The 25,274-nt window shown below is 41.9% G+C and overlaps 1 protein-coding gene across 1 annotated transcript in view; it reads left to right on the forward strand.

The window, feature by feature from the left end:
- prr16 (proline rich 16) overlaps nt 1-20,245 on the forward strand; it is a 30,710-nt gene extending 10,465 nt beyond the window's left edge. The window contains exons 2-3 of the mRNA XM_036143901.1: nt 2,752-3,819; nt 19,152-20,245. Of these exons, the coding sequence (XP_035999794.1) occupies nt 2,752-3,621 (870 nt within the window). The 3' untranslated portion in view covers nt 3,622-3,819; nt 19,152-20,245. The remainder of the gene's footprint in view (nt 1-2,751; nt 3,820-19,151) is intronic.
- Nucleotides 20,246-25,274: the final 5,029 nt, after the last annotated feature.

Consider the following 25,274-nt stretch of genomic DNA (forward strand, 5'->3'; position numbering starts at 1 on the left):
GTCGCAAAAGGCTGCTTGGATGCTATATTTCTTAGGATATAATATTTTAAGTGTGAAGTATGTTCAAACTGCTTACATATTTGGCCAGCCGAATAACCCCAAAAACCTGTTTTGCCATTATGCACTATTTTAAGTTATTTATATTTTATTAAATAACCCAAGGTCTGTTAGGTATTATCCGGTGAATATCTGTCCAAACAGTTGACATTAGGACAATAGTTGAAAGGGTGATTTGAGGACTGGCATTCTTTTAACAGCAAACTGCACAAATATGGAATAAATGAGAGACAACTTCTCTTGAAGTTCAAGAATTCATTGACAGAAATAAAATGGGCATCTAGAGAACATGACTATATAATGTTGTTTACCTGAATTAACACAATATTACAATCAAAAAAATCATCCCTACTAGGCTAGTGAAACTTAACTAAACTATTAAGAAAAATTAAGATAAAAAGAAACTAAGGAACTATGTACACAGAAAAGGACGAATAAAGATAGATGAAAACCATCATGATAGGAATTATTCTGTGAATGTGGCTAGAGAACCAGAGTTCACTTTAAAGAATATGGAATGAGATCATATTAGCTTAACTAATTTAGAACAACATTTGGTATGTTCAATTCATTCCCGATGCAAATCTTAGTTAGGCAAAACATTATTTGACGAAATAACATTTTAAAGAATGACTTGCTAAGTAAAAATCATCAACCTTTAGGACACTTGATTTTTATTAAAGTGATTATTTCTCATTTCTCATCGATTGTCTGTGGATGATCAGCCGGAAATGACACATCGGGGCGCGTCCTGGCCGTGTTTACATTACGCTCATGAGTTAATTCTAACATTACATGAAACACCATTAAATCGATGTTAATCGTCCCTATTAATTCTGTACACCCGTAGCACTATCTAACGATGGCAGAGTGAAACAAAACAAGCTTATGTTTAAACACCTTAACTAGGGTAGTAGCAAGTTATTAGAGAGGCTAATATGCTGTTAATGCTAGCGGACATTCGGTGCTAACTTTTAAGCCATATTTTGATTGTAATGAGCGGACCGGACAACGCAAACATTAATGTCCCATTGGTATATAAAACCCTTATGGAAATAAAGTTCATTTATAACCGTAAAACACCCAAAAACATCAGCAAAGCTTTTACCTCGGTCAAACCTTAAAACAACACAGTACACCATTTTAAATTCCTTAAATTCATTTCCTTGTTAATTTCTCTGCCAAACCTCTGTCTTTGTGTCGGGTCGGTCGACTTTGGGCATCCAGTTGGACCAGGATGAAGCTGGTTTAGGGCAGCAAGCAAGCGGCTAGCTCAAAGGGGGAAACACCTTGTGAATCCCGGACTGGTATGCGCTTTTCACGGGTCTCCTGTGGTCTCAACCTTCGTGCAACAGCTGAGAAAGGTTACAAACAGTCTCTTTCCATGGCAGTCGGCTGTTTAAGTTCTGATGTTGGAAAAGGGCAGGGATGCACTTAGTGTTGATTCTATCAGGTATATGTGGCGGGTCTCCGAACTCCAGTCGGCTCCCATGGACAGAGAGAGATCGTTCCCCTCCAGTGAGACTGATGATGACCAGCGGCGGAAGAGGAAGATAAACCTGGGTGGCTAGTCTTTATACAGTGGGCCCCCCTGCTGTGAGAGGCAGTCCATGGGGGAAGGAGTAACTGCAGCACTCCCTTACATTTATCGTAGATCAGCCTTAAAGTCAGATCCTTTGTTATTTTCCTGTTGGCTGATTTCACAACACGTCCCTTAATTCCTACACCAGGTGTATTTCTTTAGTAGCTGTGATGCTGAAACTCGCAGAGAGAGGTAAGGATGTTGTGTAATGACAAAGAAAGAAAAGTATCAGGAACATGAAAATTAATCTTAAACGATATGATTATTGCAATTTGTAGCCATAATATTGATGGTAGAGACATACCCACTAAAACTTGCAGCTGTAAGATAAGATAAGAGATAAGATGGGCTTTATTGATCACACATTGGAGAAATTCACTTGTCACATCGGCTCAGTAATCAATAATCAGAAGAAGGTGCCAAAGGTAGGACAAGGTGCATCAGTTATACACAGTGTGTCCTTGTTTATACAGTGGATCAAAAAAAAAAGGAAGTAGATAAGAAAAATAAGGATAAAAAATACAAAATAGAAATAAGGCAGAGGATGTCTTATGTACATTCACAGTGACATGTACATATGCATTGACATATATTCAGGTGGCAGTAGCAGCAGAAGTCACTTCTTTCAGGATCATTGCACAGTGTATTAAATAGAATTGCACATTAGTTATTGCACGTTGGTTATTACAGTTATAGTTACAGTTGTAGTTACAGTTATAATGACGTTATCATTACAGTTATAGTGCAGCATTGTATAATCTCATAGCAGCAGGAATGAATGACCTGCGGTAGCGCTCCTTTTTACAGACAGGATGTCTAAGTCTGTCACTAAAGGAGCTGGTTTAGTAATAACTCGGGGGGTGGGGCTGAATGTAAGTGTGAATTGTTTTTGTTTTTTATTTGCAAACCTTTGACAGTTTTCCTTACATTTTGCCGTTATGCACGAGTATGCGTTGGTCTGTTGCTTTAAATCCTAAAAGGAAACATAGAGAGTTGTGGCTGTAGCGGCACAGAATGTGAAAAAGGTTCAATGGTTATACATAGTTTTGTGAGCTCATTAACCGTGACCTCAGGATCTCAAACTGACTCACAGGTCTTCTCGTTGCCACCAGGTTGTTCACGACATCGACACCCTGACTGGAGACCTGCAGTTAGAGGAGGACGGACTGACCGACAGCTCGAAGACTGACACGCTCAACTCCAGCTCCAGCTCCACCACCACCACAACAACCGCGTCCAGCCTAGAGAAGATGAAGCTCTTCCCAGAGGACTGCATCTTCAAGACACAGGTGCCCATGAGTCCGGTACCCATCCATCAACATGCAGTTCTGACAGTGCTCAAGAAACCGCATCCTCCCCTGCCACCGCCGAGACACACCACGCTGAGAGCCGAGGAACACAACGTCAAGAATCTGCCTCACCCGACTCTGGTCTTATCAGGGAATATATCCAAGGCTAACGGGTCCATGCTGAGGAACGGCGGGGTTTTCCCTCTGAAACCGAACAAGGATTTATTCTCCTCCACACCGTGCTTCATCTCGGGCGAGAGCGAGATGCAAGAAGCGGGTCTGGTTCCCACGTTGCCCAGGCCGATGCCGCTTCTCCGGCACGAGAAAAACAAATGCCCCAAGGCCCCCGGGAGGGAGCACCGCGAGAGAGAGCGGGTGCGTTTCAGCGAGAAGGTCCAGTACCACGGCTACTGCCCGGACTGTGATCTCCAGTACGACGTAGACGACGCAGAACTCCACTTACAGGCCGAGCTAAGCGACCTACGGCTCAGCCCGGTGCACTGCTGCTCTTCCTCCCCTCCTCCTCCTTCTCACACGCACCCTCATCCACTGATGTTGGAAAATGGAGGGCTCTCAGTCAGCCACAGTTTCCCTCCGACGACACACACCCCACCACCTTGTGTGCCCCCTCACACGCCCTCCCTAAAGCCCCATAAAACAATCCTACGCAAATCAACCACCACCACGGTTTGACCCTCGTTAGGTTTCGACTTAAACATTGTTGGAAATAAAAGTCCCAGTGTTTTCTACTCCAGCTGAACTTTGGATAATCCAAACAAGGAGAGGGGAGGGGGTTGGAAACGGAAAACCAGAAAGGTGGATAACGTGAGGAGGAATGGCGAGAAGGGCATCACCACCGGAGCTGAGATGTAAAACAGCAAGATCGGGGAGGTGAGTCTGTGTGCATGGGTGATTGTGTTTAGCAGGAAGGAAAAATGGAGGAGGAGAAAACGCATGTGTGCATCCATGCATGGCAGCGAGTATTTTTTTTCTGTACACGTTTTATTCATGTGTTCGTGGGTTCATGCATTAATAGGCAGTGAATTCTGCCTGGGAAAAAAAAAAAAAAGGATCAGGGAATATGCAAAAAGATGACCCAAAACAGTGAAACTGCATCTGTGTCTCTCTGGAGAATCGCGTTGATAACGAACCTCAAAGTCAGGAAGTTGTTTCTTAGAGGGGGCTTTGATTAATTCATGTCTTTCTGGATGAAACAAGGACACCTGCCTCTTTCATTTTCTATCAAACAAATTATCCCATTTCAGACACTGACACCTAAGCACAGTGCCAGTCAGAGGTTTGCATGCACTCAGCCTCGGCATCAATCCCTAATAATTTTGGGCTTTTGATTATCTTATTTATTTATTTTTGTCAGGCAGGATGGTACAACATAAAGCTTTACGTTTTTTTCCAAAACAAAATCTGCATGTACCTGTTTGAAATTGTTACGGATTTTGTCTCTTTATCGCGATTGGTCAAAATTAAAAGACTACATGAAAATGTGTTTGCCACCTTACAGATATCTTCTCTTTTGCCTTTTAAAATAATATTTAAATGTGTCAGATCATCAAACACAATATAATATCCACCAAAGATAACAGAAAGACCAGTTTTCACATGATAATTTGATCTATTAAGGGAAAAACTTCAGTAATTGTCCTCTAGACATAATAACTGGTTGTGCCACCCTTGGAGGCAACAACTTGCATAAAACGTTTGTGTTTACTGATAATATTGTGTCTTTTACATTGTTATGCAGAAATGTTGGTCCACTCTCCTTTGCAAACTTATTTTCATTCAACCACATTAGGTGTTTTTTTTTTAGTCTGAATGGCCTGTATAAAGTCATCTGATTGTCAATCAGATTGAAGTCCAGATCTTTACTAGACCATATAAGACCTTAATATTTTAATTGTATTTGTTTTTTTCCTGTACAGCTGTGTACTTGCTGGTGTGCATAACCAAAGGGTGCTGGAGCTTAAGGTCACTAACTGGTGCCTAGACATTATCCATCAGGATTGTCCGATCAGATAAGGAAAGTCATCCAGGTCCTGACGCAGCCAAGCTATCACAATACCACCATCATGTTTGAATACAAAAGCTCAATGTTAGCCCACTTTTTCCATCCCAAAACCAGCTTTGATGAGTCTTGGGACTTGTCGTGCTGTTGGAACACACAGTTATGTCTGACTTTCTATTGATTTGCTCTTAATTTGATTTGAAGCTAAACAATTAGGAGTTTTTCCGTCTTCTATATTATTCCACCCATCAGTGCCACTGGCTGTCATGATTTGTTTATTATTTTATTTTTTTGGACTTTTCACTCTCACTCCATGTTCCACCCTTCCCAGTCACCTTTCCTGCCACCACTCAGCACTTAATCAGCTCCACCTGCTGCTGCCACTAATTGCCTTAGTCATTCCACCTGCTTCTCTACCTATACCTGCTCCAGTTAAGCTCCCAGTGCCAGAATGTGTCATCTGATCCTGCTGCCCACGTGTGATTGTTCCCTGTGCCTCATCGCTCAGCCTGCGATCCCTTTGGACCTTTCCTCGCTCTGCCTTCGCTGGTTTGTTTAACTAATGCTTGTGTCCACCGCCTGGTAAAGGTTACTCCTGGGATTTCTGTGTCTTGCTCTGCTCATCCTGGGAACACGTCGGTGGCTTCTTGTGGTTCTGCCTGCAAACCATAGTTAAGTCTGGCTCTTCTTGCGTCTTCTAATCAAGTCTGGTTCTACTTGCAACTCCTGGTCAACCTGCATCTACCAGTTCCTGCCATGGTCAGCCATTATTGCCTGTCTTCCCTATCACCTTCTTCCTTTTAATAATAAACATTTTAAAATGCAGACCTCCGTGTTCAGCTCGAATATCAGGTTCCCACTGTACAAAACCGTTACACTGGCAGCCAAACCCGCAGCATGATCTGCCATGCTTCACAGTTGGTAGTGTTCTCTTAGGTTTTTCTAGAACACCCATTTGTGTCTAAGCTTCAGCCATCTAGCTGTTGATTTGCAAGTTTGTTGAAGAATTAGACCTTCTACATTGTTCTACCCAGTTTTTGAAATGCGCCAAAAATCAGCTCCTCGGCATGACCTTGCTTGGCACTTTGAACTGTGTTCTTAGCATTGACAGCCTCGTCTGGACTCCCCCCAACATTCTTGTCGTCATCCTGGCCAAATGGTTCAGTCTTTGTCTTGTAAGGCAAGGCAGGTTTATTTGTAAAGCACATTTCATTAACAAGACAACTCAACATGCTGTACATGAATATAAGAAAAGAAAACGTTACAGAGGAAAGTACATTGCAGTGGAATAGTAGCAGCAAGTTATAAGACAATTCGGACTACAAACTTCAACATTTACATTCAAAGGCAACTCCAAACAAATAGCTTTTGAGCCTTGATATAATGGAGCACTTTTACAGTCTACTGTGAGTTTGTTCCAGAAAAGTGGAGCATAAGAACTAAATGCTGCTTCTCCATGTTTGGTTCTGGGTATGCGGAGTAGATTTTTTTTGTTATTAATCCTTTTATTTATACAGGTTAGTCCCTTGAGACTCGGTGTCTCATTTAGATTTGAGCCAGAAGACCTGATTAGTCGGAAGGGTTGGTATACTGACAACAAATTTACAATATATTTTGGTGCTAAGCCATTCAGTGATTTATAGACTAACAGAAGTATTTGAAAGTGGGAATGCCAAACAGACTGGAGGCCGCGCCAAAAGCAGGACACGAACTACAGCACAGGGCAATCTGGGTAAATACAATTGTAATTGAGCAATAATACTAATGAAGTAACTCATATTGTAAATACCTTGCTCGACGTCTGTGTAAGCGTGACATCAGTTCATTGAAGCTGCATGCGCCCCTGCTTGCGCGCCGCCACCTCATACGAAGCTGTCACACCCACCTTGTGTAAAATGTAACAATCTCTGTGGTCCTCTGCCTCATCCTCCGCTCATGCTGAGCCCACTGTTGAATTGTGCTTGTCTGGCACACTTGACAAAAGATAGCATTGCAATCACACGGCTAAAATCTGTGGCCGTTCTCTTTTGTTTACATTTTCCTCCTAAAGGAAGTTGTGCTGTGTTGCTGACCGACCTCTTTTCTTCTGTGTTTCTTGCGTCACCACAGGCGTCACCACAGGGGTTGAACAGGCTGGTCAAAAGGTTTGGTTCATTTGACAAAGTGGAGCGTGAAAGCAAACTGCACCAGCTGAAAATTTGCAATTTAGTCCCCAATCGAACAGAATCTACTGGACTATCAGATGTGAAAACGACCTTAGTCTTAGTGAGGGTAAACTGCAGGTGTCTGATCGACTTTTTTTGCAGACCTGTGAAGACACCGTTGTGGTGATCAATTTGACAAAAGATAAACGCATGGATTAGTTTTTCCAGATCCTGTTGAGACATCAGTCCTTTAATCCTGGAAATGTTTTTCAGGTGATAGAAGGGCGACTTTGTAATTGTCTTTAAATGCCTTTGAAAGTTCAGGCCTGAGTCCATCACTACACCCAGATTTCGGCCCTGGTCAGCCATTATTAGCAGAAGCAGCTGAAGCTGTGTGCTAACTCTTGATCGCTCTTCTATCAGGCCAAAAAGTATTTCTTCAGTTTTGTTTTTATTCAATTGTAGACATTTTTTGGCACATCCATGCATTGATTTCTTCTTAGCATTTACTCAGTACTGGAATTGGTTCATAGTCACCTGGTGACATGGTGATGTAGAGCTGTATGTCGTCTGCATAGCTGTCGTTATGTTGTAGATTTTTATAATCTGGGCTAGAGGGAGCATGTAGATAATGAATAGGAGGGGATCTAAGGCTACGTTCACACTGCAGGTCTTAATGCTCAATTCCGATTTTTTTGTGAAAACGGATTTTTTTGCGTGTCCGTTTACATTTCCAAATATATGCGACTTGTATGTGATCTCCTGTGTGAACTGAATGCGTTCAACCTAAGTGTCCCGCATGCGCACTCGAGGACGGGATGACGTCACAGGTAGCAAGCGTCCTCAGTGTTTGCAGAAGTAAACATGGATTAAAATGCTGGCGCGCATTTTGCGGTCATTAATTTATTTTCTCACCGGAGCTTTCCGTCCATTGACTGCTTTTCTCTTTGTAGTCCGCTATGGGTATCGTCTTTCTTCCCGCTTCTGCATAGCAGGACGCAGAATAGTGACGTTTGTCCAGTATCGGTGACTTACAGGTCAGATAAATGCGACCCGGCCGTACAGACACAGGTCGCATTGGAAAAGATCAGATACGTATCGGATTCAGGACCACATATCCAAGTGGCCTGGGTCGCATTTGAAAAAGTCCGATCTGTGTTGTTCAGACTGTCATAAAAAGATCAGATACAGGTCGCATATGGGCAAAAAAATCGGAATTGGGTCACTTCAGGCTGCAGTGTGAACGTAGCCTAAGATGGACCTTTGAGGAAACCTGCATGTCCAGTGGGCACTGGAGTTTCAGCAACTTTTAAGTTCAGGATAGATCTAAGCCTTGATAGTTCCTGGGTTGTTCTTAATCATCTTTAACAATTTCCTTCCATCTGAAGCCGACGGTTTGGGTCTGACAGTTAAATGCTGGACACAACTGGCTGATCCTACAAGACCATGATCACAATTATACATCACAAAATGGTTTTGGAATGGGTAAAACAGGCTGACAATGAGCTCCTGGCATTCCTCTATCCTTAACCCTGTGGAACATTTGTGGACTGTGCTGAAAAGTTGTGTCTCTTCCAAAAACGTAACAATTTGAACGAACTTTACCATTTCTGATAAAAGGAGTGGTCAAATCCCCAGTCAGAAATGTGCCAAAGGCCAGATACAATTCACAAAAGGCTTTTAGAATAGTTTATTATATTATCAGTCCACCCAAAAAAATTCTAATAATGGTGTAAGTGCATGAACGAAGCTTAAAATCAGTATGACATTCATGTATATGACAGATTATGACAATTTATGACCATAACTGTAGACACAAATCAACGTTCATGAATAGCAGGTCACGTCAGAACACTTCATATGGGAAGTTATTTCATTATTGTGCCTGAATACTGTGTTGTATCTCCACACAGACCTGCATGAATAAACTCATTCTAACTTCTCCTTCATTACTTCCCGGTCCAAGTGGCGTTTATCTGATGCCATCAGACTGTAGGTCTGAAAGAGCGATAACGAGAAGAGAGTTGCTGGGCTGCTGGAGAGAGAAAGAAATGAAATAAATAAAAACACGCATCTTAAATTTATAATTTTTTTTGAGCACATTCAGAGTGAAAAAAATCCTTGTCAGCCGTCGCTTGTGCCAACACACCCAGCCTCCGCTCGTTGAGACGGCTACATACCGTTCTACTCTCATGTCTACGAGACTAAATCAGCTGTAAGCTTATCAGTTCTGCTCTTAAATGGTGATTATCCATCTGGGAATAGAAAATCCTGAGCTGATATGGTACCGTCTCAGCCCAAATTCAGCACAAGCACTCTCCATTTTATCAGCTTCCATTAGGAAGTATATTTAATAAAGCCTAGGACTGCTGTGTGTGTGTGGCTGCGGATAGATGTTTCAGAAATTAACTGTAAGGACTTCAGTGTGTGTGTGTGTGCACGCCTTTCATACTTGTGTATGTGTTTGCAAAAGCCCATGTCAGCTTGGCAGACTTGGGGAGACAGCATACCCTTGAGTCAGATGAGAATAGTAGCACCTTCCTCCCAGCGATGCCCTTAATTAGCCGCATTAGACAACAGAAGATAACGGCACTGCCTCAGACAGCCTTTGTACAGACCTTTGTTCCCAGCTTTGCCTCGACAAAGCTCCCAACTGCTGCTGCACATATTATTTGCGATAAACAGGAAAGACGAGCGGCGGGGGGGGGGGATGTAAAGCAAGGAATCGGCGTAATGTACAGCAAGTTCAGGGATGTAGGTGAGCTTATTTTGGGTTGCGAGGGGGGGGTTTAGAAACAATACAATTTGTCATGGCTTCGGTTTAGGAAGGACACAATTATTATATTCTGGAACTGAGAGGGTGGGAAGATGAGAAAATCAGGGTATGAAACAACACTCGACGATGACTAAATCCGATCCGTGAACTCGCCAGCTTTACAATCTAAAATCGGCATTTGGATTAGGGATGAGCAGACATCCAGCCATGAGTGTGTGGGGGGGGGAGGCAGGGTTGAGAGCGTGGAGTCGGGGTAAGGGTCATGAGGAAAGCGTGAGGAGAGCAGACATCTGAATGATGTTTGCTGCTGTGTGCTTTTTGGTCTTCTTCATGACGGCTCAGTCTCACTCTATTTATCCTGCATCAGCGAGTCCTAATGAGTCTGGCGGCAGCATGCGGACACACGGATCCACATTAGGACTGAAAAGAGCAGACTGCAGCCGGTAACATCAGCACACGCGGTTCATGTGAGAGGTTTTTCTTCTGCAGTGCGTCCTCACTCGCTGAAGAACTGTTTACCCAAAGCAAAGGCGTTGACACAGTGGCGCTGCAATTACTTGATTAAAAGGACACGTCTCTTTTTATCTCCTTTTTATTTTGCTGGATGATTTGGCTGGGGGATTTAAGCTGTGTTTAAAAATGCAGGGAAATAAACAGAGGAGCTGCTTTTGGAAATTCACACGTGTTTCCTCTTCCACAAAGGCACACTTTACTTTTGCGACCCAGTAATAGCACACGGCTGCTTGAAATCTAAGAGAAGATCATTGATTTTTATACAAAACCTGAGTTACAGTGATCTGCAGAAGTATTCACTTTCCTTTTTTATGCTAAGCAACAATGAAGAGACATGGATCAGTGCTTGCTGTGTTTAGCCAAGTTTAATTAATGACGGTTGGGTTTCAATTCAATTCAATTCAATTCAATTTTATTTATATAGCGCCAATTCATGAAACATGTCATCTCAAGGCACTTTACAAAGTCAAGTTCAATCATATTATACAGATTGGGTCAGATTATACAGATTGGTCAAATATTTTCCTATATAAGGAAACCAGTTGATTGCATCAAAGTCCCGACAAGCAGCATTTACTCCTGGAGAAGCGTAGAGCCACAGGGAGAGTCGTCTGCATTGTACATGGCTTTGCAGCAATCCCTCATACTGAGCAAGCATCAAGCAACAGTGGGAAGAAAAACTCCCCATTAACGGGAAGGAAAACCTTCGGCAGAACCAGGCTCAGTATGAACGGTCATCTGCCTCAACCGACTGGGGTTACAGAAGACAGAGCAGAGACACAACAAGACACACAAAAAAGCACAGAAGCACACATTGATCTAGTAATCTGTTCTACATTAGATGGTAATAGCAGGTGATCTGTCTTCTCTGGATGATGTCCCAGATAACAGAATGCCAGACCAGGTGTACCTACTATGAAGATAAAAGAGAGAGAACAGAAAGTTAAAGCAGAAATTTACTACCAATGTAAAACGAAAGCATAAACATGGTTAATAAAAGAGAAAAACTGTGTGTTGTACTATCACCTTTATATTTTAAGGAGATTTTGTCTGTGAAAAACACTTTTTTTAAAGTGTTCATCCACCTGTGCTTGCAACATACTCATGTGTTCGAATGTCCCAGTCAAAGTCCAAACCTAAATCCAACTGAGCATCTGGCTTAAAGGTTGCTTTATGCTTGACGCACACACGCTCTGTGTGGAAATGACACGTTCGGACATGTCTGCAGCATTTATGCTCCGTGCAGCTTTGCACTATTCTCCTAGACTCTAGAGGGCAGCGTTGCGCTCCTACGCCAAGCATTCTACACCCCAGTAAACATCGTAGAGAACATTTAAGCTTCTTTATACTTTCTTCTGAGAGTGATGGTGATTTCTGTCCAGGAATTGATAACAACTTATTGATCGCAGAGATCTTTACGGGTCGAATCATAAAGATGTCTATATTTGCAAATCTCCGCCAAAAGGAGCACCCGCTTTTTCCACACAGGACTGTCTGCGTAGTTAGCCAACGTGACGTAGCATGGCCGCGCGGACATCGCAGAAGCATCAAGCGTAAACCAGGCTTAAGGCCGTTTTGCTTCCAGGTGCTCTCCATCCCGTCCGACCAAGCCTGAACTCATTTGCAGAGAAGAATGTGCAAAACTGTCGATCTCTCGATGCGCAAAACTGTTAGCTACATAACTTAAAACATTTGCATCTTTCGTTGAAGCATACTGTAGTTCTACAAATCCAAGCCACACTTTTCAGATTGTTATTAGTGACAGACACCCCGTTTACACTACCCTTTTTTAACCCAGCCGAGACCTGGGTGCGCTGGTGGCGTAGCGGGTAGCGTGACCCATGTATGGAGGCCTTAGTCCTCCATGCGGTCGACCCGGGTTCGACTCCAACCTGCGGTCCTTTGCCGCATGTCTCTCCTCCTCTTCCACCCCCCCTTCCTGTAAGCCTGCTGTAATAAAAAGTAAGCCACTAGAGCCGCGAAAAATCTCCAAAAAAAAAAAAACCCCATGCCAAGACCAGTCCGAGCTCGGTAAGTAAACTGAGAAAACTTTTAAGTGTAAATGGATCGCAAACTGAACTGAACCGAGCCAGGCACAACCGATCCGCGCTAAATCTAGACCAGTTCGATGGATGGCCTCGGCCCGGTTTTTCCTTGGCTTGGTTCTCAGATAACAAAGAGCGCATGAGCAGACCGCATCATCTCCTTCCTGTCAGCTGACTAATTTTGCGGTTTCAAACATTCATAATAATACTAGATTCCCTACCCTGACACATGATTTCAAGTGATGATTCTGCTTAGCAGTGTGATGAACCTCAGCGTCTGTCGTTGTTTCCTGTGTCTGTAAATCCTTATTAGACGTTTGTTTGTCTTATCCACGTCCCAAAAGCCGACTCCGTCAAGTAAATTCACCAAAGGTTGCCTTCTTCGCCTGACTCTCCGCATTATAACCGAGCATAACTTCTTAAATGTTACGGGCGCCGCCATTTTGATTTGCTTGAGTCCCTCCTTCAATCCTAGAGAGCAGTAGTACCGCTGATCGTCAATAGGAGGCGAGGAACCGAGCTAGCGTGATGTGCAAACAGTCGTCAGAACCAAGCTCGGCACGGTTAACTGATCCAATCTCGGTCCGAGCTTGGCATGGATCGGTTTAACAAGGGTAGTGTAAATGGGGCTATAAATGTTTAAAATGCTGTATCCTTCTCCTCCAACTCCACGGTCAGGCACTACTTTGTGTTCATGTAGCACATAAAGTGTCAGTAAAACAAATAAAGTTTCCGGTGATGAAATGTGATCCAGAGCAATGTAAAAACTCAGCGGTCCAAATAACCCTTTTTTTAGAGTAAAACTGTGATTTTTATTACGTTTAACTGTTGATAGTAGCTAAAATTAACAATCACGCAAAACCTTCACGCTGGTAAGTAGCTTTATTTATTTTTTACTATATATTAACAAGAAGTTGATTTAAAAGTATTGCAATGCTTTCACATATTTTTGTGTCAGTGTTGAGTTTTGAAGTGCCGAATAATGTCAAATATCGCTGCATTCTTCCAGAAAAATCACAAAAGACACCATGACAGGCAACTAATCATCGATGCAAGATTAGACCCATGTTTAAGAGAGAAAATACTTTGACATTGAGTGTAATCAAGCGTAACTGTATCGGTAATCAAAACTTTGCATTCATAAGGCTAGATTATTGACTTATTATTGAGGCTGTTCCTGTTAAGCAGAATACCACTGCTCCCCTGACCACTTCTGTGGGAGTGCTTTGCTGTTTTCTGTTGTTGTTTTTTATCGTAAAGGCTATCTGTACTCCAGAGCTCTAGGCTCCAGGATAAAGTTGTAATGGGCAGGGAGGAGGTGGATCTTCATCGCCTCCATCGTGAGTCAGGCCTGACTCAACGGCACTGACCCACTCCCTACAGCTCACCGCTCTAATTCATTGCCCAGCTCCCTTTTTTCCTCTCCCTCTCTGTCTCCGTGTTTCTCGCTCTCACTGTTTCTTTATTTTGTTCTTTCCTTTCCCCTTGGCTGTTGCTTCACTCCCACTCAGCAGCATCTGTATGCACAGCAATCTCTCTGCATGCATGCATCTCTGTGTACATGTGGGTGAGGTTGCTATTATTAAAGGAACAACACTTGGTACAGCAAAAAAAAGAGTTGTTCGTTTTAATGTTTATGTCATAAAGTGCCAGGTCTTCTCAGAGCTTTTTTGCAGTCTCACCAACTTCACTTTTAAAATTACAAAAACTTGGGTGCATACGTTTAAAAGACGTATCTGCAAAAATCACCTCTCACATCCTGCTAATGTTACCGGTGTGGTGCAGCTCCTTATTGTATCGGGTCTTAATTCTGAATTGCAGGCCCGCTCGCTCTGATTTATTTATGCCAAATTATAGTCACATGTGTGGTTGTTATCCTCCTACTCCTCGTGTTGTTTTATCTGATTTTTCCAACCTGGCAAGTGCACAGCGAGTAATAAAACTCAGTCAGAGAGAGAGAGAGAGAGACCCACCGTTTGCCAGTGAATATTAATTAGCAGTAGTTTCTCTATCTGATTGCTGCTGGTGATAGACCTGCGAAGAGACACCATTGTCTCGTCCTCGTTCTGCATGCATCATTTACTTTATTTCTGTTTTCCTCAACGAGCTACATTTCAACATAATTACATGAGATGGAACCGCTGTGAGGAAGCGTGAAACAAAATTGAACAATTATGGCGCGGCATGCCAGAGGCCTTGTGTCTGCGAAGGGGATTCTGTATGAAAGGTTTGTCTCAACACGAGGTTCGGGTTCCTGCGCGGTCTGGAAAACTCTGGGATGGAAGCATCTTCCAGGCATAAGCATGTCTTGAAGCTGATTCATCTTGTCTTCCACATACCAATCTGTTAGTCCATCTATCTATCTATGCATCCTCCCATCCATATGTCCATTATTTCTTCATCTGTATCTTCACACCTCTGTCAGTCTATCCATCCATGTGTTTGTCCACCTGATTACCCGTACATGTGTTACTCCATCCGAGCTTCCATTTAGTCTTCATCCAATCCTTTGCACAATGTCCACTGATTTGCTCCTTAACCTATCAATTGCATCCATCCGTGCACCCATTTGTTGCTCACCTGTCCGTACGTCCCGTCTCTGGATTTTGTTGGTCCCATATTTTTAAAACTTGTCCATTGTAGAACTATCTACCTTAGAATAGTTGAAGTTTCAAGAGATTCTCCGAGCAACCAGCCGGTGACAGGAGTCGGGTGATGTTCGCCTTGGCTGGCCATAAAAGGTAAAAAAATAAAATAAAAAATCCGATCTTTTAATCATTGAAGGCACCATACCAGGTGTTACCAGGTCACTCTGACAACAGCAATCTTTGATGTGGATATTGTTACCGACAGAAGAGATATGAACAGAAATGAAAGGATTCAATTAAAAGAAATTTAATGGCGTGTCAAGCTGTGGTTTAAAGAGCGGGCAAGACCTTCAGCAGGTAACAGGAAGGCTGAACTGAGGACGGCAATATTGTACTTTGTTATCTTTCTGAACCGTCACCTTGTTTGTCATTGAACTTGCAACTAAGGACCTACGTTTTCTTGGGAATAGACACAGAGACTATTGTTCTAGTGATGGCGGCCATGCTAACTCTGCTAACTGCTAATATAAGAGGCTGAAGACACTTTGAAAAGTGAATGTATTTCTTTTGTCAGTGTTACCCCTCATATGTGATATGGTACGTTCATACCGAAGCAGAAGAAGACGAATTTTTCGCCTTAATCGCCTGCCGTTGGTCGCTTGACATCTCACCTCTCTCTCTCTCTCTCGCAAACAATCCACGCTGATAACGCACGGACAACTCAACCATTTCCCCCCGGCTCGCATCACTGATCATCAAATAGGAGGAGCGTCTATCCGCTTGCTGGATTTTTACCGAGCGAGTCACGTGCTGTATGTGACGGAGAAAGCCGAATAACAGCGTCGGCACTCCTGTGTCTACCAGATCATCCAGAGATGCACCCCGGTCGACGAGTGCCGCCACCTGTGGCTGCGTCTGGATAACGTTCACCCAGCATGAAGAGCTGCTGCCCCGCGTCGTGGGGACGGATCCCTCTGGGACACGAACTATAGGCATCTTCAGTCAGTAAATCCATCATTGCTCAACAGAAATATATCCAAATTGTACTGACTGAATATGTAACACATAAAAAAACATTTTTGTGCTTAAACGAATGGACGAGGAAGACCCTTAGCGGCGCGCAAATTGACATAAAAGTTCAGAATTTAAATCTTGATAGAATTTTCGCTTTGCTCCATTTGCTCCTATTCGCCCAATCTGGGCCTGTGAAGGTTTTACATAGACCAGCCTAAGAGACGTTGAAGAAATTTCAAAAATATATTCTTAATTTATTACAAAAATACAAAACTTATTCAAAAATGATAAATTGGGGCCCAAAAACTGAGGTCAACATAACAAACTACAACTCAGGTAGTAACACAAAGAACTCAAGCACAAAACTGACCTAACAAACGAGACATGAGGGGGAACTTAAATAGTGGCTGATCAGACCACTGCTAATTCACACACAGGGAGTAGTTAAACACACAAGAACTTAAACAAATACTGGTCAGCACATAACTAAATCTTTAAATTGGATAAATATTACTATTGAACTAAGTTACAAAAAGAAGATATATTAAAGAAATGGTAAAATTAAATAAACTAAAGGCCAAATTTCCCCTTCCCCTGGCAAACAAATGGAACGACCCGCTGATGAAGTTTGACAGCCATCAGCTGGAGCTCATCTGTATGATTTCAGCTACAGGTCCAGAGGAAACTGGTAACTCAAAAGAAGAAATTAATTTGTTGCATTTAACAAAAAATACAAGAGAACTGACAAACAAAGTTAACTAAATGTGTGCACTGCAAATAGTTAAAGTGTCAGACTAATGAAAACAATTTTAAAGATATGAACCTAAACTATTCACTAATCAATATGTAAAGTAATATTAAAGGAATAACAGAAACCCTTTACCATTCCTGTCTCTGTGTGACAGTTGGGACAGCTGTCACAGGGCCTTTCACATTACTCAAAACGCCTCGTTCGCATCGCAGACCGTTAATTCGCTCCTGAACGCGCCTTTGACACAGGGATAACGTGAATCACTCGCTCCGTTCGCCTTGATCGCGTTCTGTGTTAACGCTCCTTTAGACACGGCCTTTCCTCCTAATACAACCAGCGATCGCCTTTAGCAGGAAAGCTGGAAACAAATAATTTGAAAACTTTTCTTATGTCTTCTTATAGTTATAAAAGAGAAATTGTAATTTACAAAAACACCCTGGAAGTTTGACTATATCCCTTGTTCTCAAGTCTTCGAGATGCACAGTACCTTTACGGTGCCAATATGTGCATATTGTTGCTTGCTATGATATCCTATGTGAAAAGGATGTACATATGGATACACATCCCTATTGTTGTAACGTGCATTACTTCCTAATAAAAATATGAAAAAAAATTTAAATAAAAGGCAAGGCAAGGCAAATTTATTTATATAGCACAATTCAGTACAAGACAATACAAAGTGCTTTACATGATTAAGATATAGCAAAATAATAAAATGTAGATTGAAAATAGAATAAAAGCAAGTAGGGATAGAATGTAGTAACAAAAAAGAACATTAAAAACAGTAAAACTGTTTAACTAGAACAGTCAAAGGCAATTTTAAACAGATGTGTTTTTAATCTTGATTTAAAGGAACTCAGGCTTTCTGCACTTTTACAGTTTTCTGGAAGTTTGTTCCAGATAAGTGGAGCATAGGAACTAAATGCTGCTTCTCCATGTTTGGTTCTGGTTCTAGGTATGCAGAGAAGGCTGGAGCCAGAAGACCTTAGTGGTCTGGAGGGTTGATACACTGATAACAAGTCTGTGATGTATTTAGGTACTAAGCCATTCAGTGATTTATAGACTAACAGAAGTATTTTAAAGTCTATTCTCTGAAATACAGGGAGCCAGTGTAAGGACTTTAGAACTGGGGTGATGTGCTCTACTTTCTTAGTCTTAGTGAGGACGCGGACAGCAGCGTTCTGGATCAGCTGCAGCTGTCTGATCCACTTTTTAGGCAGACCTATGAAAACACCGTTGCAGTAATCTATTCGACTAAAAATAAACGCATGGATTAGTTTTTCCAGATCCTGCTGAGACATCAATCCTTTAATCCTGGAAATGTTCCTCAGGTGATAGAAAGCCGACCTTGTAACTGTCTGTAAATGCTTTTGAAGGTTCAGGTCTGAGTCCATCACTACTCCCAGATTTCGGGCCTGATTAGTGGTTTTTAGCTGAAGCGACTGAAGCTGTGTGCTAACTTTTGATCTTTCCTCTATTGGTCCAAATATAATTACTTCAGTTTTGTTTTTATTCAGTTGAAGAAAAAGAGAAATTGGAATTGGCTAAAATCGGTATTGGCAGGTCAATGCTTGTTAAAAACAATATTCCGATCGGTGCATCTTTATAAAATTTCAACCCCCTGGAAGAATAAGCCTGCAAAAAGCAAGATGTGTAACCATGACCTACATTTCAGAACAACCGGACCGTGAGATTTCAATCCGCTGCGTGTAAGGGTTACATTCTGGCTGGTCATTGTTTCTGCTGTGTCCACGAATCAAACCAAGTTATGATGTGGCAAAGTGAGTGGGTCATTTGCATTAATCATGACATAAGGGATACATATACACGGGGTTTCAAGGCATACGATTACAAAGAGACGAGGCTAATGGGGCAGTCATGCAGTCATGCGCGTTAGACAGAGTCAAAGGCCACGACGGTCCAGTGCAACCTACAGAGATTTGGTGGTGAGGCTTCGCTTAATTTGAGGCTCTCATGCCCCTTTGAAGATAGTTAAAATGTAGTGGCCTCAGCTGCGCCGTATTCTGGAGAGAGAAACAATATCTCAGCAACTGGATCAGATGTGCGAGAGCCACGGTGGCCCAGAAGGGGCTCTGTCCTCGGTAACCCACTGCTCCAGACTTGACTAAAGAAGACAGCGCTCTAAGAAGTGACACAAAATGGTCGCAATCCACAGACGCAAACGTGTCAAAGGAGTCCTATTCACCTTTATAACCTGCGAATGTGTCGCTGGGTGCTTGTGACCGGGCGCTGATACCTTTCATTTGGCTCCATAAAAAGCAATTGTCGCACCGACTGTCAAGTGCCTCTCCTCGTTGCAGTCAGATATTCACATTAATGTGTCTTTTTTTTTTTTTTTTCCTCCTCTGCAGGGCCCATTGAGATGCTCGAGCTCTGAGAGGAGTGGATGCCGGCTTCACACAATAATCGACCCGAGTTGATCAGGGAGGAGGGAGCCGGAGCTGAACCCAAACACCAGCCTTCTAGTGCTTGAAAGTGCTAATGGCTCCGAAAACTGACAGGAGACAATATCCTCTTCTGAGCATGAAACAACCTTCAGGCGGCAGCTGTGCAGGTGGAAAAAAACAAAAAAAAACAAAGCAAAACATTACTGTCGAAAAGCAAGGCAGAGCAAGAAGGCCGGCCACTGTTATTGACGCGTGTGTTCAAAAAGAGCGGCTGGATTAAAGGTCCGAATGCTGCCGAATCCCAGCTTTTAAAAAGTAATCAGGAGAATTTGGATGAAGATATGGGTTGAAATGATGTCAGTCGGTGTTTTGATTGATGCCTACTCAGACTTCTGCTCTGTACACACTCAGATGGAAATCAATAGCTCCACTCAGCCGATGGAATTTGCCTTTAAAGAATCGTAATTGCGCGCGGATTGCGCCCGTCAGGCCCGCCGCGTGAAGAAAAAGCGGCTCCGCTTGACTGCAGATGAGAAGAAAGCGGTGTTATGTCAGTATGTGCCATGTCCCCACCGTGGACTGTTTCTGTTGGGGCCGACGTTTGGAAAACGAATCGCGATGTGGTCACTGATCTGTGTCTAGCTGTTAACGTTCATCGTTTAAGTGTTTGCCCAGCTGGTGCCATGCGTCCATGCGTACTCCCAGCGGTTAAAACCGCGGAGAGGTTCAGTCCAGTGTGGCAAATTACAGCTTTACAGGATCGATGGGGGGAGGTGACAATTTGCATCAAATTTTATTTGTATACAAATATACATGTACATGTTTGATATCTATATATTTCAGGCATTGTTTTTTCTACAGAGACTTTTAACATTAAAAAAAAAAGAAGAAGATATTTTTGATATTATGTTGGACGACAGAGGTTTATAGACAAAGTGAGACATTCCCTCATGTAGTACTTTTTCCTGAAGGGCAGAAGAAGCACTGTAAAAACGGATCTAAAAATAAGTAAAATGTTCTTAAAGTTAGATAATATTATCTGCCAATGGAATGAGTATTTTGACCCCTAAAATAAGATATTTAGACATCCTGCACTTGGAATAAGCTGATGAAGATGAATTGTTCCTATTTTAAGTGCAGACATCTTATTCCATTGGCAAATTATCTTATTTACCTGCTCAAATTAAGGACAAATACATTCATTTTAAATAATATTTTACTTATTTCTAGTTCCGTTTTTTGCAGTGAGATCATACAGGATTGTGTCTGTATGGGGTAAAATAATATTAATAAAATGTCTGTGGTTTTTATAAGGAAAGAAAAAGGAACGGAGAAGAAAAAATGTCATAAACCAAATAACTGTTGTGCTTTATCAGAAGGGAGGGAGGGTGAGGTTTAGGCGAATGGATGAATGGCCCTTCACTTTGTCCTGCCATCACTGCGTTTTTCTATGCATTTCTATGGAGGGGGGTGTCTGCAGATGAGTCCAACACAGAGATTGTTCTGCTCTCTATCATGTTTAAGAGGCATTCTTCTTCATTTCCTCCTAATGTGTTAATCAGGTTCATTTCCCAGTCTCTATAATGAAAATCTGATCATGTCCAACGCAGCCTCAGCTGATGTGTCTCTGGTAATTATGACACGATAATACAGCGCCTCACGAAGGTATTCACAGTCCTTTTGCACATTTTGTCACATTACCAACACAAACTGCAATGCATTTCGTTGCTACTTGTTGTGACAGACCAACATAAAAGTGGTGCATAATGCTAAGAATACATAATTTGTTTCTACAAATAAAAAAATTAAAACGTGCGGCGTGCACCAGTATTGAAGAAGATACTAGAGTACTAGTGTTTGAAGGGTATGTCTCTACCAGCTTTGTACTGCCCATTCTTCTTTGCACGGCAGCTAAAGCTAAGTCAGATTGGACGGGTGAGCGTCTATGAAAAGCAGTTCACAAGTCTTTCCATGGATTTTAAATTGAATGTCGGCCCGGACTTTGACTGGGCCATTCCAACGCATGAATACGCTTTGATCTAAACCAGGGGTCACCAACATGGTGCCCGCGGGCACCAAGTAGCCCCCAATGACAACATGTGGCGCCAACAAGCCTGTTTCTAAAAAATCAGCACAGACTGCAAGTGAACTGCATCTAAAACTTTATTTTATTCCATTACTCTTCCTGTTTATTCACACCTGCACATTTAAAAATGACAATGTCTATAACAAAGCATGAAAAATATGTTTATTTTACATAACCTTAAGGTGAAGTCTGACTCTTCTAATTAAAAGGTTAGTACTGGGAGCCCTTCATATGAAGTAGCTCTCAGTTTCAAAAAGGTTGGTGACCCCTGATCTAAACTGTTCCCCTGTAGCTCTGGTTGTATGGTTAGGGACCTCTTGTCCACTTTTATCCAGGATTGTCCTTCCTTTAGCACCGTCCAGCTTCCCTGTCCTTACAAAAGAAAAGCATCAATACGGCATGATGCTGCCACCGCCATGTTTCACCATGGTCCTGTTTATGGTATTCATTTTTAGCCACTCAAAGCATTTTTTTATGTACCGTAGGCCAAAAAAATTATTCTTATAGCTTGCTTTATACCAGTCTTCTATAAAGGTCTGGTTTTTATTTTAATTTTTTTGGCAGTGCACAACTAACCTCTGTCCTGTAAACAGATTGATTCATATGAGCTGTGGTTCTCTGCAGCTCCTCCAGAGTTAACATTTACCTCTAGATTCTAGAGGACAAGTGAACTTTAGTATTTTCTAGGTCTTCTGAAGGCAACTGAATCCACTGGATTGTATTTAGGTGTATCAGAATTAAAGGGACTAAATGAAATAAAGTCCCAGCACAATACATTTTTTTTAAGCTTTAATGGGACAAAATGTGTAAACGGTTAAGGGGTGTGAATACTTTGTCGAAGCGCTGTGAAGTGATACTAGTATTTACTGCTCTGATTGAAAGTCCAATTAGTCAATCAAAGTAAGAATGCAAACGAACTGATAAGGGGCGATCCCAGATTAAACTCTGCTTCCTTCTTCCTCGGTGGGAAGAGAAGCTGAATTGATGTCGAGTTCAAAAGAAAGCTGTCAGTGACGTTTTTGCTCTGTGTTTCACGAACTCTTTGAAACTAACTTGTGAGAAGTAAACACTTTGCACTCAGCGTTGGTGTGTGCGTCTATGCTTTTACTCCCCCGACCAAAAAAAAGAAAAAAGAAATTTCACTGTTGACTTTTTCCCCGCCGTCTGTATTCGATTTTTGAAATTATGCTCTTGTAGACTAATCTCTTACGATGTCATGACTCCGTGAACCGAGAGGCAAAAAGAGGAAATTAAACTGACTGCAAAGAACATTGCACTTAATCAAAATCGCTAAAAGAAAAAAAAAATGGCAGCATGAGCAAATGGTTTCAAAAAAGAAAAGGGAATGAAGGGGGGGGGGGAGTAAATGGCATCATCAGCTGCATCTGTTAGCTGAAGATTAGTGTGATGAGATAGCAGGCAGGCGATGCTAGGGGCCGTGAACTGTCTGCACAAGATATTGCGGCAAACTAATGGTGGCGTGTCACGTTCATAAAGACACGGGCGGCGGCTGGCAATCTGAGCGCCATATTAACGAAGGCCAGGGTCACACAGGACCGCCTGAAGGACAGAGAGGCAGTCCTGAGAGAGCGCAACGTTTTAAGTTCAAAACCTTTGAACTGGAAACCATGTGCAGTGAAATCTGCAAACGCGCTGCCTCGGTGCCCCTGAGCAAATCAAACAACTCCAAAGAGGAATGCGTTTGTGCTCGCAGCTGAGTTGCGTCGACTGTTAATCAAGTCATTACTGATTTAACAAAAACATTATTCAGGAGTACTGTATGATAATAATTCCTGCAAATATGCATTTTGGTTTGAGTCGCATGAACTAAGTTTAAGCATAATTCATAAATTAGTGATGTCTAGAAATAGAAGGATTCAAAAAATGCATTTCCTGTTTGGTTGTTAAAACATCACCAATGAGTCTACAGTCTATACAGGCAGTTGAGGACAAAAATATTATTATTTAAAAAATCCTGTTAGTTTTGGATCCTTACACTCTTTTGCTTTGCGTGTAGAAACAGAAGTGTTCAGCAGAAACTAAAAGCTACCAGGGTCAAAACTGTTACCCTCTCTGATGCTGATAGTCAGATGTGTATCCTTTGTGTTTGACAACGGGCTGCAGTCGTTCTTTGTAGTTTTCAATAAATCTCCGACACGTCTCCCGAGGAATGCCAGTCCGTTGTTCTTTGACTAGCCTCTCTCGCTCCCTGCAGATTTAATGGCCTCTGGCAGGGACCCTCACCCCGCGCATTTCCAATGAGATGCAAGTCTGGGGGTTTTATGCAGGTCAGTCAGTAACGCTCACTTTGGTCTTCTGGAGGAGTGATGGAGGATTTAAGCAGGTTTGAATTCAAAACGTGTATATAAAATGATACATAACTGACCAAATATTAGACCGAATAAATATGAGAATGTATAAATGTTGCTAAGGCAGAATTCAACAGATATTTCAGTTTATTTCATCAATAAAATGGCTCCATTGTTTTTTTATGTATTATTTATTTAATGAAGGGAATTTCTATTTATATAGATCTCAGTTTCCTTTGAACGTTTCATTTTTCATCCTTTTATTTTTATTTATTTCAGTTTTTCCCCTCTGATTGTGTTATAACTTCCTTTCTCTTTTTTGCACTTCTCCTCTTTGTTTCGAGACAATTGAGTTCGAACAGTTACTGAATTCTAACTCTGTGGACTCTGAGCTAACTGGATTTGGACACAGTTGGTCTGAACTAAATGTGTACATGTGCCATATTTGATCTTTGTACACCACAAAAAATATGTATTTTGGTTTGATCCATGGTAGTCCTTAATATATATATATATATATATATATATATATATATATATATATATATATATATATATATATATATATATATTTGGCAATGTGGCAATAAGAATTGTTGTCTTAATGCAAAAAAGAACCCAAAAGATTTCGCCATAGTGCTCCGCTTCATTTATACATGCAAGAAACTTTATTGTAATCTATGCAGGGAATATTTCATGTTAAATGGACTCTGAAAAAAGAAAGTGGAAGAGAAAAGAAGGTGAAAGAGGAGAGTAAAGGGAGAGAGTGATACAACATCTTCAGTCTGCTTCTTCACCTGCAAAGAGAGAAAAAGATCAGCACAACCACATGATAAAGTATCACAGGTTCAAACAAGCAACGCCTTGATACCATCACTGAAGAATATACAGTATTATTTATTACGGAATGTATAAAGTGACAGCTGAAGATAATAATAGGGGTTTTCTGTATAGAAGTGATTCTGTAAGTACCTGGAACCAAGCACCTGTCGGTGTTGGTGAGAGTGCGCTCATGTTTGGAAGGTTTATCCATGAGAAAAAGGCTGTTCCTGAATATTAATGTCATTGCTCTTCAGTTTTTCTGGACTTCCTCTGAGAAAAAACCTTCTCGTTTCTCCTCGCCCCTCGGCCGATCGCTGAAAAGCAGTGGGTTTCTCTCAGAATCTTCACATATTCTCTTTCCTCACAAATCTGATTATTTCTACCCAGAGAGGATTCCCATTTCCAGATGCAAGGAAGCATCCCTGCAACCATAACATCCCCAAACCTGGTGTTTTACTGTGTGGACGGTGGGTCATATTGCCCTCTCCCATCTTTGTCCAGACAAAAGCAAGTCGAGTATGCATGATCTCTCTTGGGACAGTCTTTGCCACGCTTCAGTCTGTGAAGTTTTTCTTGGTCTGCAATCGCACCGTTCATCCCTGTGCAGAGCTCTAGTGATAATCTTCTTCAGGACTACAATTTTTGCCCCGTCAAAGTCATTCATTAGTGTCTTGGCAGTTGTTCAGGTGACTTTAAGCACATCTCTCACTAATTTCTCCTTTAAAGGTTTTTGGCTTCCTTGTCCTGTACTCTGAGGAGTTTCTTGATGATGATCTTCACTCTAGTTCTTGACTCTTGGAAAATCTGTGATAACGTCGTTTGTTCTTCTCCTGCTTTGTGAGCTTCAACATTTCTTTTTCTCAAATCTAA

The sequence above is a fragment of the Fundulus heteroclitus genome, chromosome 12 (assembly GCF_011125445.2).
Source record: "Fundulus heteroclitus isolate FHET01 chromosome 12, MU-UCD_Fhet_4.1, whole genome shotgun sequence".
Classification (NCBI taxonomy): domain Eukaryota; kingdom Metazoa; phylum Chordata; class Actinopteri; order Cyprinodontiformes; family Fundulidae; genus Fundulus; species Fundulus heteroclitus.